This window comes from Bufo gargarizans, chromosome 6 (genome assembly GCF_014858855.1).
Source record: "Bufo gargarizans isolate SCDJY-AF-19 chromosome 6, ASM1485885v1, whole genome shotgun sequence".
Classification (NCBI taxonomy): domain Eukaryota; kingdom Metazoa; phylum Chordata; class Amphibia; order Anura; family Bufonidae; genus Bufo; species Bufo gargarizans.
In genome coordinates, this window is record NC_058085.1 from 95,397,510 (window position 1) to 95,411,885 (window position 14,376).

General features: G+C 47.0%; 1 protein-coding gene across 2 annotated transcripts in view; it reads left to right on the forward strand.

Annotated features, from left to right (window-relative positions):
• Window positions 1-337: 337 nt before the first annotated feature.
• Window positions 338-14,376, forward strand: part of RBL1 (RB transcriptional corepressor like 1) — a 41,842-nt gene continuing 27,803 nt past the window's right edge. The window contains exons 1-7 of one of the 2 annotated variants that reach the window (XM_044298193.1): window positions 338-1,189; window positions 2,605-2,738; window positions 2,821-3,021; window positions 3,238-3,302; window positions 3,669-3,797; window positions 4,989-5,134; window positions 5,962-6,011. In XM_044298193.1, coding sequence (XP_044154128.1) covers window positions 1,025-1,189; window positions 2,605-2,738; window positions 2,821-3,021; window positions 3,238-3,302; window positions 3,669-3,797; window positions 4,989-5,134; window positions 5,962-6,011 — 890 coding nt within the window. In that variant the 5' untranslated portion in view covers window positions 338-1,024. The remainder of the gene's footprint in view (window positions 1,190-2,604; window positions 2,739-2,820; window positions 3,022-3,237; window positions 3,303-3,668; window positions 3,798-4,988; window positions 5,135-5,961; window positions 6,012-14,376) is intronic. The other variant, XM_044298194.1, reaches the window with a different exon arrangement.

Consider the following 14,376-nt stretch of genomic DNA (forward strand, 5'->3'; position numbering starts at 1 on the left):
TGTCAGTCAGCTACATAACGTTTTTTCTCATGACAGAAACCCTTTAAGTATTAGGTTAGTACAATAAAATGGTATCCCTGCATACCGCAATACTCTCGTATTTTGTAATTCTTATTTATATATACTTCTATATCGTTTTTTTCAGTAGTGGTGAAAATTATTAGTGCCCCCCCATTTTTGACTGTAGTATCTTATGTGCCCCCCCCTCCTCCTATATATTGTTCCTAGAGTCACCAATGGCGGTCACACGTGCTATAATGGCTCCATCCTGGTGACCGAGACCAGTGGTCATGGGACATAGTTACTTCCGGGGACGGCGAGTATTTTTTTTTTTTTGGGGCGGGGCACAGGCAACCACAATTGGGGTTGTCAGTTCCTAGGCGTCCTATGTGGATTCCTGTTCCATTTTTCCTGTCATCAAAAAGATGGCACCTATTATCAGTCAATATGGTGCACGTCGGATCCGTCAGGGTTGCAGTTTCCAGTCTGCACCCTGAAGTAGGCAAATCCTGACACATGAATGAGGACAGGCTGATTAATACACTGCAGTGGTAAACTCCATGTACTTGTGACAGCTCTACCCAAGCCTGTAGTTCTGGCTCCCAGGAGGCAGACGACCGGAGCACACCTAACGCCATGTACTCTGCCCCCGTCACTCACAGGCGGCTCAGCAGCCTACAACTCCCACAATGCATTTCAATGAGCGAAATCACCGCATGAAATTCATCCGCCACTCAGAAAACTCTTCTCTCTTCGCTCCTTACTACTTTCTTCCATTCGTTTTACAAGCCATTAGTGTGGCTAGGGAGAGATGTGAGGAAAAGGACGCTTGAAGTCAGGGCCGTGAGGAAAGGTTTACTTACTGCGGAGGGATACCGCACAGAAGGATGGCGGTGAGCCTGTCCGTTTTCGCGCCTTTTTGGCAGCGCAAAGTCTTGTGGGAAAGAGGTCGAGTGTTCGGATAGGAGGAGTGCGGGGAATTGGGATTTAATTAGAGCCGGGAGGGGACGAGCTGACCGCCGCTATGCAGAAGGACGACCCGGAATCCTCCAGCTCCTCGGACGGGGGCCCCGGGGAGCTGGTGCGGGAGCAGCTGGAAAGTCTTTGCCGGGAGCTCAACTTGGACGAGGAGACGGCGGCCGAGACTATGAGCAACTTCACCAAGACGTGGAGCACTTACAGCCTGGAGGTAGGTGGAGGAGGCAGTTCTGTGAACAGGGAGGTTAGTCAAGACGCCGGGGTTGCAGTCTGGAAAGAGACTTGGGTGAGGTTGCTGAGACAAGTATGCAGCAGGCTGGCGGTGGCACTTGTAGGGTCAGTCTCAAGCGATTGGGGGTGGGGTGTTGGGGGCAGGCTGAGAGGCCATTGGGGGTGGGGTGTTGGGGGGCAGGCTGAGAGGCCATTGGGGGTGGGGTGTTGGGGGGCAGGCTGAGAGGCCATTGGGGGTGGGGTGTTGGGGGGCAGGCTGAGAGGCCATTGGGGGTGGGGTGTTGGGGGGCAGGCTGAGAGGCCATTGGGGGTGGGGTGTTGGGGGGCAGGCTGAGAGGCCATTGGGGGTGGGGTGTTGGGGGCAGGCTGAGAGGCCATTGGGGGTGGGGTGTTGGGGGGCAGGCTGAGAGGCCATTGGGGTGGGGTGTTGGGGGGCAGGCTGAGAGGCCATTGGGGGTGGGGTGTTGGGGGGCAGGCTGAGAGGCCATTGGGGGTGGGGTGCTGAGGGGTGTTGGGGGGGGGGGGAGGCTGGGGGGTGTTGGGGGGGCAGGCTGAGAGGCCGTTGGGGGGGGGGGGCAGGCTGAGAGGAATTACTGATAAAGGGGTATCCAGGAAATAATGTTGTTGACCTATCCACAGGACCAGATGACCCCCTTTAAATATTTGTTATGGCTGCTCGGATAGGATCAGGGAGTCTGAGCTACTGAGTCAGTTATGTGTATGTTCTCTAGGACTAATATTGAGTTTGATAGGACAGCTCATCAGTATCAGATGGGTGGGGGTCTGAAACCCGAACCCCTCAGCTGTTAATGACCGCTGCAGTTCCGGACTGCTCCAGAAGTGGACGGACTGGAGCTGTTTACGTCCGGTACTGCAATGCCAATAACAGCTGATCAGTGGGGGTGCCAAATGTCAGACCCCTCCGATCTGATACTAATGGCCTGTCCTATGGATAGGTCTTTAATTTGTTGGTCCCAGAAAACCACTCTGACCCTCTGTACTGGACACGTTACGTGAGAGAGAATTCAGTGGGGCCACTGAATTGGTATTATCATGTTTTATGTGATCGAAAAAATTTAATTAAAGGGGTGTTCCCATCTGAGACAAAGGGGGTGTATCGCTAGGATATGCCCCCATTGTCTGATAGGTGTGGGCTCCACCGCTGGAGGGGATTGGAGCGAGGAAGGTGGTAACTGGAGGAGAACTCCTGGTTTTCCCATGTCCGTCTGCCACCACTTCCCATGCTTGCACGGCAACAACTCCTATTTGTTTTGTATGGGTCCGACGGAAATGGGTGGCTGTTTTCGGCGATCCCATAAGACTGAGAAGTGCCACGTGCCCCTAATGTCTAAGGTAAGACAACCCCTTTAACTTGGTGCTTCTTTTTGCTCCTAGGGTGATGTGAAGCACTGGCTGGCATGTGCCCTGTACGCCGCCTGTCGTAAAGGTTTCATCCCAACTGTTGGAAGAGGTGTCATGGAGGGTAATGGCGTGTCTCTTACCCGTATTCTCCGCTCTGCCAAGTTAAGGTTGGTTGCCCTCATGACTGCCCCTCCCCCGTATTTTGACATTATTGGTTTTGGGTTAATGGTGGATATCTGTGTCCCACAGCCTGATACAGTTCTTTAATAAAATGAAGAAGTGGATGGACATGTCTAACCTCCCCCAAGAGTTTCGGGAGCGGGTGGAAAGGCTGGAGAGAAACTTTGAGGTTTCTACTGTAATATTCAAGAAGTTTAAACCTATCTTCATGGATATATTTCAAAACCCCCACGAAGAGCTTCCAAGACTGCCAAGAAGCAGAAAGCAGAGGTAACTACACAAGTCGCCTGGTGGTGGTAGGTGGAGATCCCTTACTAAGTCCTGGACCTTGTAAACCTGTCCAGATCTATCCAGAATATCCATGTTTTATCCATATTGTCAAAACCTTGTCCCTTTTTGGCCTGGTTTATAGGAGACGTGGATTGTATTTGTATCTTTCTTATTCTTGTGCTTCCTGATCTATACCCTTTACTTTCTGCTCCCCAGAAAACTACAGTGTAACGTTAAAGATCTGTGCAACTTCTGCTGGACGTTATTTGTCTACACCAAAGGTGAGCCATTCTCGGTGATCTCATCCTCCTCCAGTAGCCACACCTATGTTACCCTGGTCCAGCCGAGAACAGTAGCTGCCTGGACCCGTTCACTGCCAAACCCTGTCGACTTTAAAGGGATTTGGCCACTTTCCAGCATAAGTGCTGTTTTTTTGCTGGAAAGTGGCTGAATCCCATTCTAGTCAGTGGGGTCTGGCGGTGAATGACAGTATACAGCTAGTTCTGGCAGGCAGTTCTCTATGGATTTGTTTAACACAAGTGTGAACCTTTCCCAAAAGGAATGTAGATCAGATGTAACTGGGTTGACCAGTCATGGAAGATTTTGATTGAGTTTTTTTTGTTTTGTTTTAAATGGTCTCTTTTTAGGCAATTTCAGCCTGATCGGAGACGACTTGGTGAATTCTTACCACTTGCTGTTGTGTTGCCTGGACTTGGTCTATTCCCACACCTTACAGTGCCACCACAAAGATGATTTGCTCAATCCATCATTCACAGGTAAGTGGCTCCTGGTTTGTTTTCTAATGTGGTCAAGTCTTTTCTGTATTCTTTCACATCTGAACCTGAAAAAACGCTTTGAAATAGAATTTTAACTTTGAGCTTCTGCTTGCATGTTTGTAGAAATATTTGTACACTTTCATTAGTGGTTGCATTTCAAGTTAAGGAGGCCATATGTATGTTTATTTATTATTTTTTTTCCTGTGTGTGAGGGTCTTCCAAATGTCCCCTTATGCAGATGCCAGAGAAAACCAGGGTCAGGCACATTGGATTTCAACATCTTTAACCCCTTCAGGACCTCCGTTTTAGTGTTAGTTTTTTCCTCCCTGTCTTCCCAGAGCCTTTTTTTTTTTTTTTTTTTTTTTTTTTTTTTTTATATTCACATAGCTGTATAAGGGCTTGTTTTTTTTTCTGGGAAGCTGGGAAAATTTTTCCAAATAATGTGGGGGGGGGGGGGGGAACACAACTCCGCCATAATTTTATGGGTTTTGTTTTTATGGTGTTCCCTATGAGGTAAAACTGACCCGTACCTTCATCTATGTCAGTACGATTACAGCGATGCCACGTTCATATAGTTTTTCTTGGGTTTTAATAATGTAAAATTAAAAACTTTGGAAAAAATGTTTTTTTTTTCTTTTCATCGCCATATTCTGACTCCCATAACTTTTTTACAGTTGCGTCTACAGAGCTGTGTGGGGGCAAATTTTTTTGCAGGGTAATCTGTGGATTTTATTGCTGCCATTTTGGAGTGTGATGTTTTGGGGGTTTTTTTTTATCGCTTTTTGTTCAATTTTTGGGGGGAGGTGAAGTGATGAAAAAATGGTGAATTGGCCATTTTGAAAGTTTTTTCTGTTATGGCAGACACCTGTGGCTGTGGTTCTCACAAACATGCCATTTGTAAAGACTGTACAGCGGAGGGCTGGAAGAAGATAAGATGGTGCTATAGGGGTCTGTCAACGGTTTATTCCCCGCTCCCTCTGCTGAGCATGCATGTTTGTGGTGGAGTTGTGTGAATGTGTGTGGCTTTTTTTTTTTTTTTTTTTGTCATAGCACTTACAAGAAAGTACAATCGTCACAGCTTGGAGCACATATGACATGTCGTCCTTCACATCTTTGCAGTTTGGCCTGTTGAGATTTGAATGTTTTTCCTAAAATCTAATCTATCTCCATCTTGTTTGCTTGTTCATACAGCAGAGCTGTCGGCTTCTGAAGATGACAAAGATCCTCCTTGCCTCATTAGTACATTATGCGACCATTACGATGGTCTTACAGTAGAAGCTAAAGGAATAAAGCAGCATTACTTCAAGCCTTACATATCCAAACTGTATGATAGAAAGGTATTGTTTCCAAATTTCATGGGCAAAAAAAAAAATATTATACTTCCTCTGTATTGGCCCATTTGTTTACATGCAGTTTGCATGCACTCTCTCCAGTCAGTGCTGACATTTTCAGACTGCAGGGACACAACCCCAACTGGTAACCATCCCTCTGTATCCTTACTGCAGACTGCTAGAATTCATTCATAACCTCTAGCAAAATAATAAAGGACTAGCACAACATTGAGCCACACGAATAGAGGCTCCAGAATTGTTATTACATGGGGAATGTATGAAGCTATTAAAACAGCCATGTCAGGAGCGGTGACAGGTCCTCTTTAATCAGCTGTTTCAGAGTAGTTCTGGTACCAGAACTACATACATCGGTCCATTGTGCACTGGGTGGACCGGTTTACTGCAACACTGCTGCCATTAACATGAATGGCAGTAGCACTGCGGTTTCAAGCTCTTTCCACTACATATTGAACAGATGGGCGGGGTGTCATATCCACGATATTGATTGCCTGTTATGAGGATAGGCCATCAATAGTAAAGAGTGGACAACCCCTTTAAAGAGGGCCTGTCACCACATACTGTAAATAAGTGTGAGCTTAGCACATTTACCAATTGCCCATACACTCATCAGTGTACAGCTTTTTATTTTCTACTTTTAGCCCAAACCCCATATGGCAACCACATGAGACACAATGCCACAGTTTGTTGCCCAACTTTTCAGACACAGCCTTAGCTAAGAATCAGCTGGTGCTCCTGTATGTGTGTATTTTTTTGTTTTTTGTGATTGAAGTGTTATTTTATTCATTTATGATATGTCCTTAAATGTTTTTCAGGTCATAAGAGGAGCATGCTTGCTGGATCTTTCAAGTTTTACAGACAACAAGTGCGTACATATTCTTTGCCCTATTATGCTGAAGCTTATTTGCAATTACATAGGTATAAGGGTACTTTCACACTAGCATTATTAGAATCCGGCAGGCAGATCCGGAAATCCATATGCAAACGGATATCTTTTTTTTTTATGGATCTGTTAGACTTATTCTTTGAAATACCAGATCTGTCTTTCCGGTATCAGCTTGAATAACGGCTCAGGCATTACATTTTTTTCAGTTAGAAAGAACTGCGCATGCGCAGATCGGAAAACCAGATACGGCAGTGTGGCAATTTCTGGAATACTTGGTACTGGATCCAGCATTAATACATTTCAATGGAAATTAATGCCAAATCCGGCAAGTGAGGTAGTGTTCCGGAATTACTTCATTTATGTAGGAGGTCTGAAGAGACTTCTCTAGGGTTGTGTGTTTAAGCAATATCCATACAGGCAAAGATCTTGGCAGATAAAACATTTTAAATACCGTTATTGCAAAGATCCAGCGTTTCTGGTGCCAAGTTAAATGTTCCTTGGATTAAGGTGTGATGTGATGTAGTGTAAATGAAGTTCTGTTAAACGGGTATTCCTGTTACTAGGGATCGACCGATATTCAATATTTTGACCGGTATCGGCATCCATTTTGCCGATATTCCGATAACGTATTGGGAACAAAGATCACGCTGCTGACAGCGCTCTCAGTGTTCCCTCAGAAGCACAGGGGAGAAGGAGGCAGCCGCCAATGAGTGGAAGGAGGACAAGAGAAGGAGAGGGGCTATGGCCACTGCACCACCAATGAAGAGAAATCTCTCATTAATTCATATACAGCAGGCGGGAGCTGGCTGCAGAATCGCATAGCCGGCTCCCGGCCTCTATGAGCGGTAGCTGCGATCCTCGATAGTTAACCCCTCAGGTGCCGCAGATTGCAGCTACCGCTCATAGAGGTCGGGAGCAGGCTATGTGATTCTGCAGCCAGCTCCCGCCTCCTGTATATGAATTAATGAGTGATTTCTCTTCATTGGTGGCGCAGTGCACCCCCCACCCCAGTATTAAAAACATTGGTGGCGCAGTGCACCCCCCCTCCCAGTATTAATCATTGGTGGCAGTGGCCACAGGATCCCCTCTCCCCTGCTCCTCCGATCGGAGCCCCAGCAGTGTAATTACCATGGCAGCCAGGACGCTACTGAAGCCCTGGCTGCCATGGTAAGCTCCATGCTGCTGTGTGCACAAAGCACAGAGCAGCAGGGACAGTGTGAGATCCTATTCACCCTGATAGAGATCTATCAGGGTGAATAGGACAAGGGTTCTAGTCCCTAAGAGGGTTAAAAGTTAGTAAAAAAAAAAAAAATAACCAAAATATTAAGTATAAATGAAAAAGAGAGATTTACACAAAAAAACTACATATTAACAATAAACATATTAATTTTCAGCAGATTTGTGTAGGAATTTTTATTTTAAAAAAATGAAAATTCCCAGAATATCTGTATAAATTATCGGTATGAAAGTTCACAAATTATCGGTATCGGCCCTAAAAAATCATATCGGTCGATCCCTACCTGTTACTACAAGTTACTGCCTATCCACTAGATAATGGATAACTAACTTAATTGGTGGGGGTCTTAACACTAGGTTACCCACAGATTTAGAGACTGGGTGTCCCATTAACCCTTCCAAATGGAGTTGTGGCTTGCAAATGCGCCCTGCAGCTACATTCATTCTCTGAGCTATGAGAGTGATGTTCCCGGATGTCTCTGGCAGTCTCCTAGAGAACCGGATGCTCCATTCGAATGGGGTGGGGGGCTCACTAGTACTTTTATTCTTGGAGTCAATGGAGATCCTAATTGTTAGGCCAATTGATCATTTAATTATCTGTGATCTATTGGATAGTGGGATAATTTGTCGTAACTGGGGGTGGGGGTTTGTCCAGCTTGAACCCCAATTTACTCTTTTTTGCCTATGACAGCACCCCTGGAGAGACCGCCTCCTCCTCCGGACAGGAAACGGGAACCAGAACTGCCTTTTAAAATAGGGATCCTCCCCTCTACCTCCAGTTCTGTTTCCTTTCCTAAGAGGCAGGAGAGAATCGGATCCACCGTTTACAGTTGTTCTAGAGCTGCGGGGGCCCCGGCAATTGATGCGGTGAGGAGGGTTACCCCGGGCGGCGTAAGTCTCCATGGGGAGCTGCTGTAAAAGTCGGCTCCGGTCTCTGTCCCTCACCTTCTGCTCTCCTTCCCGGGCGTGGAGAGTTTTGACCTCTCCTGCGAACCTCTGCGGCCGTGTTCGCATGTTCGGCCGCTGGCCCGTGTGTGTCTGCATCTACATCCGGGTTCAAGCGGTGGGAGGAAGCCGACACTGCGGACCGGAAGGGGAGGGAGCCAGCAGAGCGCGCCGAGGAGAAAAAGCCCAGCCAGCTCTCTGCCATGCTGACTGAAGAGCTGGCAGTTTCCCATTCCGGCTGGTTGTGCTGTGGAAAGAATGGAGCAGTTTCAGCGTGCTGAGACCACTACTGATACATCGGTACCAGGGTGGGGTAAGGGATCATTCCCCGGCAAATTTTATTTTTAGTATTGCTTATGGGGTCATGTTTGTTTGTGCCTAGGTGTCTAAAGAGTCTTCCAGAAAGATCTCCAGAGCTAAGGAAAGGCGGTTTGCTGTCTGTAAAAAGAAGCTACCCTCTGCGTGGGCTAAATCCCTTTGTCAAGGATGTGTCAGCAAGTTAATGGAGGAGGAAGCTCCATCTCTGAGCAGTATTAAGCAGATTATCCAGGATGAGGTCAGAGAGTCAGTTAGCGGATTGATTAAATGCCGCCCCGGTACTTCTGCTGCTGCATCTAAAGATTCCCCCTCCAGTGACAGCGATATACTTTCTGGTTTGGAAGAGGAGGTCGCAGGGAAACAGCTGTTTCATGCTGAGAACACTAACTCCCCAGTCAAGGTGGTTAGAGCTACTATGGGGCTGGATGATCAAAGACCTCAGCAATCGGTGCAGGACTCTGTTTGAGGGTCTAGGTCCTAGGAAAATCGGTGCAGGACTCTGTTTGAGGGTCTAGGTCCTAGGAAGAGGAAGGTGTTTGATATTCATAAGAACATTCAGGCGGTAATCGCCAGAGAAAGGAAAAGACCCGATAGGAAGTTTTTTGTTCCTTCCTCTGTTAAACGGAAATATCAGTTTGATGAAGAAGTCTCTGCCCCTTGGGATAGGGCCCCAAAGCTTGATGATCCTGTGGCTAAGATGTCCAGGAAGAATGCACTCCCCTTTGAAGATATGGGTTCCCTTAAGGACCCAATAGACAGAAGGGCAGAGGTTTATTTAAAGAAAAACTGTGAGGCCTCTGCAGTAGCTTTTGAACCTAATATTGCTGCTACTTCTGTTCCTAGGTCCTTACAGGTGTGGATGGGGGAGTTGAGGCCCACATTTAAGGAGGTACCCCTGGGGAATAGTTGCTTACCTCCTTCCCCATTATAAACCATGCCCTAGATTTCTTGGCTGATGCCTCTGCGGACTCCTTAAGATTTTCCGCTAGGGCTTTGGCCTTATCTAACTCATTTGTTAAAAGGGCTAGAATGGGGACACTTCCTCTAAGGCAAAGCTTTGCGCTATCCCTTGTCAGGGTGAGTTTTTTTTTTTTTTTTTTTTTGGCCCCGTCCTTGATGACCTAGAAAAGGCCTCTGACAGGAAAAAGGCTTTCCCTCCGCTAGTCAACCACCCAGGAGGTGGTAAAGAAGAATTTAAGGGAAAGGAGAGAGCAAAGCAGTTTTCTAGTGTCACTAGAAAAGGCCAGATGCCTCAAAGAAGCAGTCCCAATGACGCCAGGCCCCCGGTCAGAGGTCGTCTTTCTCTTTTTGCCCATCGGTGGCAGGAGATCTCTGATAGCACATGGATAAACTCAGTAATAAGGGAAGGCCGAAGGTTAAACTTTCAAAGCTTTCCAGAAAGGAGATTTGTAGTCACTCTCTATTAGGGAAAAGACTTCTGCAATGATAGCCGACTGCTTTGAGGGATCTGACCGATAATAAGTAAGATAAGATGCCTTTATTGTCACTGTATAATACAATGTAATGCAATGTACAATACAATGAAATGTTTTGGCATCTAGGATTGCTCCAAACATTTCATTGTATTGTACAATGACAATAAAGGCATCTTATCTTACTTATTATCAGTCAGATCCCTCAAAGCAGTCGGCTATCATTGCAGAAGTCTTTTCCCTAATAGAGAAGAGAGTGTTGATAAAGGTCGCAGAGCAGGAGGTGACAAAAGGGTTTTTACTCTCCCCTGTTTCTCATCAAGAAACCAAATGGCTCGTTTCGCACCATAATAAACTTAGGCTGTTCACCCTGTCGGATCCGTCCTGCCGCTATTTCGCTGTGCCGCCGCTCTGTCCTCATTGACTATAATGGGGACGGGGCGGAGGTCCGGCACAGCACGGCAGTGCACGGCGAGAGGCCGCTGGACTAAAAGTACTACATGTCTGACTTTTTAGTCCAGCGGCCTCTCGCCGTGCTGCGCCGGAGCTCCGCCCCCTCCCCATTATAGTCAATAAAGACAAGCGGCGGCAGGGCGGGTCCGACAGGGTGAACAGCCTGTTGGATCCGTCCTGCCGCTAGTGTGAAAGTACCCTTAAAATGCTTAAACCAGTATCTGGTGTACGAGAGGCTTCGTATGGAGTCCATCAGGTCAGCAGTAAGCAATCTTTCCCTGGACTGTTTTATGGCCACAGCGGACCTGAAGGGTGCATATTACCATGTCCTTATCCATTCCAGCCATCAGATGTTTCTGAGGGTAGCAGTCTAATTAGGGCAGGAAGCTCTACATCTTCAGTTTCAGGCCTTACCCATTGGGCTTTCGCAGGCTCCGAGGGTGTTCACGAAGATTGTTTCAGAAATGATGGCCCATGTGAGGGAGAAAGAGTCATTATACAATACCTGGACGACTTTCTTCTTGTGTCTTTGCCAGATCAGGCTCTTCAGGGACAGATTGCCTGGTTGAGGAAATTTCTAGAAAAGCTGGATGGGAGATAAATCTAGAAAAGTCCAGTTTACGTCCAAGCGAGAGGTGCAGCTTCCTAGGGATGATTTTAGACTCCAGATCCCAGAAGTGTCTGTTGCCCTTTCAGAAGGCCTTACTAATCAAGTCCAGGGTCCAACAGATTCACTCGTGCCCGTCTGTCACCCTAAGAGTAGCCATGTCTGTGTTGGGTCTCATGATGGCTGCGATTCCCAGTGTAGAATGGGCCCAATATCATTCAAGAATTCTCCAGCTTTAGATTCTATAGAAATGGCTACCAAATTGTTACCGGACAGAAAAAAATCGCAAAGAATTGCGGACCCACAAGGAGCCTTAGCTATCACCAAAGAAATTGCACAAAAATCTTTGCATAGTAAATATAAATAAACTTTATTGACAATGTAAAATACATACATGAAGATAAAAAAAGGCAGCTTAAAGGTGGAACACAAGGGAGAGGAATAGGACCCAGGGGGTCCACCTCCTGACCCAACACCGTTTCGCCAGTCAATCCCCAGAATAAGCCAGATTGACTGGCGAAACGGCGTTGGGTCAGGAGGTGGCTGAGAGATCGACACACCACTCGGGGTATGCTTATCCTTTTCTCTTAATCACCAATTCTGTTTATCCTCACAGTTGTCTCCATTTGCCATTGCTTGGGGCTTATTGTCTTGAGGTGTCTTTGTGACTAGCATCTGATTATCTTAATATATTTTTCCCTGACCCCCCCCCCCCCCATGGGTCCTTTTCCTCTCCCTTGTGTTCCACCTTTTGTGCTGCCTTTTTTTATCTTCTTGTATGTAGTTTACATTGTCAATAAAGTTTATTTATATTTACTATGCAAAGATTTTTGTTCTATAGGAATGGGATAGATGTATTCTCTCTATAGACTTGGAGTTCTCTCTATCACCCCAGGCTCCTTGAGGTGGTAGATGGATTTAGAAAATATACAAAGAGGAGTACCGTCTATCAGAGAAGCGGTTCTGCCTTTGACTACGGATGCAAGTCCATCCGGTTGGGGAGCCCATGTGGAGTCCCTTCTGTTGCAGGGAAGCTGGGACAGCAGAGCGTTTTCCCAGTCCCACAATTTCAGGGAGTTAAATGCGATCAGGTTGGTCCTCGTACAGAGTCTTCTTGTTATCAGGGGCAGAAATGTAAAGATCTATTCGGACAACATGACATCTGTGGCCTATATCAGTCGGCAGGGAGGTGTAAGGGCTCAGGGCCTCATGTCTCACCCATCAGATATTCAGTCTGGCAGAAGCTTCTCTATCATCTTTCTGCGTTGCATCTAAAGGGCTCGGGCAATGTGAAAGCGGACTTCCTCAGTCATCATGTAAGCCAGGGAGAATGGTCCCTAGATCAAAATGTTTTCAACCAGGTCACAGCATTATGGGGGATTCTGGATATAGATCTCTTTGCCACTAGATCAAACAGAAAGGTAGAGGTTTTCTATTCCCTATATCTGGGGGAGTATCCGAGAGCAGTGGACGCATTGGCTCAATCTTGGAGGCAGGGCCTTCTGTCTTTTCCCCCTAAAGATGTTACCGAGGGTTCTCAAAAGATCAGAGAGGAGGAAGCCACTGTAATAGTTATAGCCCCCTTCTGGTGCAGGATGTCAATAGCAACCCTATGGGTGCTTCTGGTGTCTCAGGAGCTTCTGTCTCTGGGTCCCATCTTTCACCCAGAAATAAGAAATCTACATCTGACTGCTTGGCTCTTCAGAGGGAGATTTAAAAAAGAATAGGTCTTTCTGAAGAGGTAGTTAACACCAGTCGGTAGTTGGCCAGTCGAAAGAGGGTTACTTCTGAGATCTGAGAGTCTGGAAGGCTTTTTTCAGATATGCCAATAGACCTGTGGATGTGTTGGAGGTTCCTGACATTCTGCTCGTGCTAGAATTCTTACAGGAAGGATGGAAGAAAAAAACTCAGGCCTAGTACTTTAAAGGTCCAGATATCTGCTTTAAGTGCCTTATTTGAGTTTAGACTACCAGAACATCCCTGGGTTAAGAGGTTTGTTACAGCTGTTCCAAGTTATCCTCGGTCTCTAAAGTTAAAACTCCTCCTTGGGATTTTAACTTGGTCCTCTCTGCTCTCTTTTCTGACCCCTTTGAGCCAATTGATAACATTTCCCCAAAGATGCTCTCCCTAAAGCTTGCTTTCCTGCTTGCCATTACCTCGGCTAGAAGGGTTAGTGAGATCACTGCGCTCTCTGCTGATTTTCCCCCCCCCCCCCCCCCCTTCCTATTTGTTTATCTTGGAGGATCGAGTAGTGATTTCTCCTGATCCTTCTTTTTTTACCAAAAGTCTCTTCTCATTTCCACCGTTCTCAGGAGATGGTGTTGCCTTCCTTCTCTGCCTCCCCTAAAAATGAAAAATGAAAAGTTCCATTGCCTAGACATTAGGAGGTGTATTTTACAATATCTGAAGGTTACTCAACCTTAAAGGGCCTCCTCTCGTGTGCTGCTTTTATTTCATGTTGCTAGGAAGGGTTCGGCTGCCTCTTCTCAGACTATTGCTAGGTGGATCAGGTAGGCTATTTCCTTAGCTTACTCTTAGGGCCCTTTCACACTTGCGTTGTCCGGATCCGGCATAGAGTTCCGTCTTCGGGGCTCTATGCCGGAAGAATCCTGATCAGGATTATCCTAATGCATTCTGAATGGAGAGCAATCCGTTCAGGATGTCTTCAGTTCCGGAACGGAACGTTTTTTGGCCGGAGAAAATACCGCAGCATGCTGCGCTTTTTGCTCCGGCCAAAAATCCTGAAGACTTGCCGCAAGGCCGGATCCGGAATTAATGCCCATTGAAAGGCATTGATCCGGATCCGGCCTTAAGCTAAACGTCGTTTCGGCGCATTGCCGGATCCGACATTTAGCTTTTTTTGAGTGGTTACCATGGCTGCCGGGACGCTAAAGTCCTGGCAGCCATGGTAAAGTGTAGTGGGGAGCGGGGGAGCAGCATACTTACCGTCCGTGCGGCTCCCCGGGCGCTCTAGAGTGACGTCAGGGCGCCCCAAGCGCATGGATCACGTGATCACATGGAACACGTCATCCATGCGCACGGGGCGCTCTGACGTCATTCTGGAGCGCCCCGGGAGCCACACGGACTGTAAGTATACCGCTCCCCACTACTACTATGGCAACCAGGACATTAATAGCTTCCTGGGTGCCATAGTAACACTGAACGCATTTTGAAGACTGCTCCGTCTTCAAATGCTTTCAGTACACTTGCGTTTTTCCGGATCCGGCGTGTAATTCCGGCAAGTGGAGTACACGCCGGATCCGGACAACGCAAGTGTGAAAGGGCCCTAAGGGAGTAGTTTCGCCCTCGGGGTTTGGGGCTCACTCTACAAGATCAGTCTCCACATCATGGG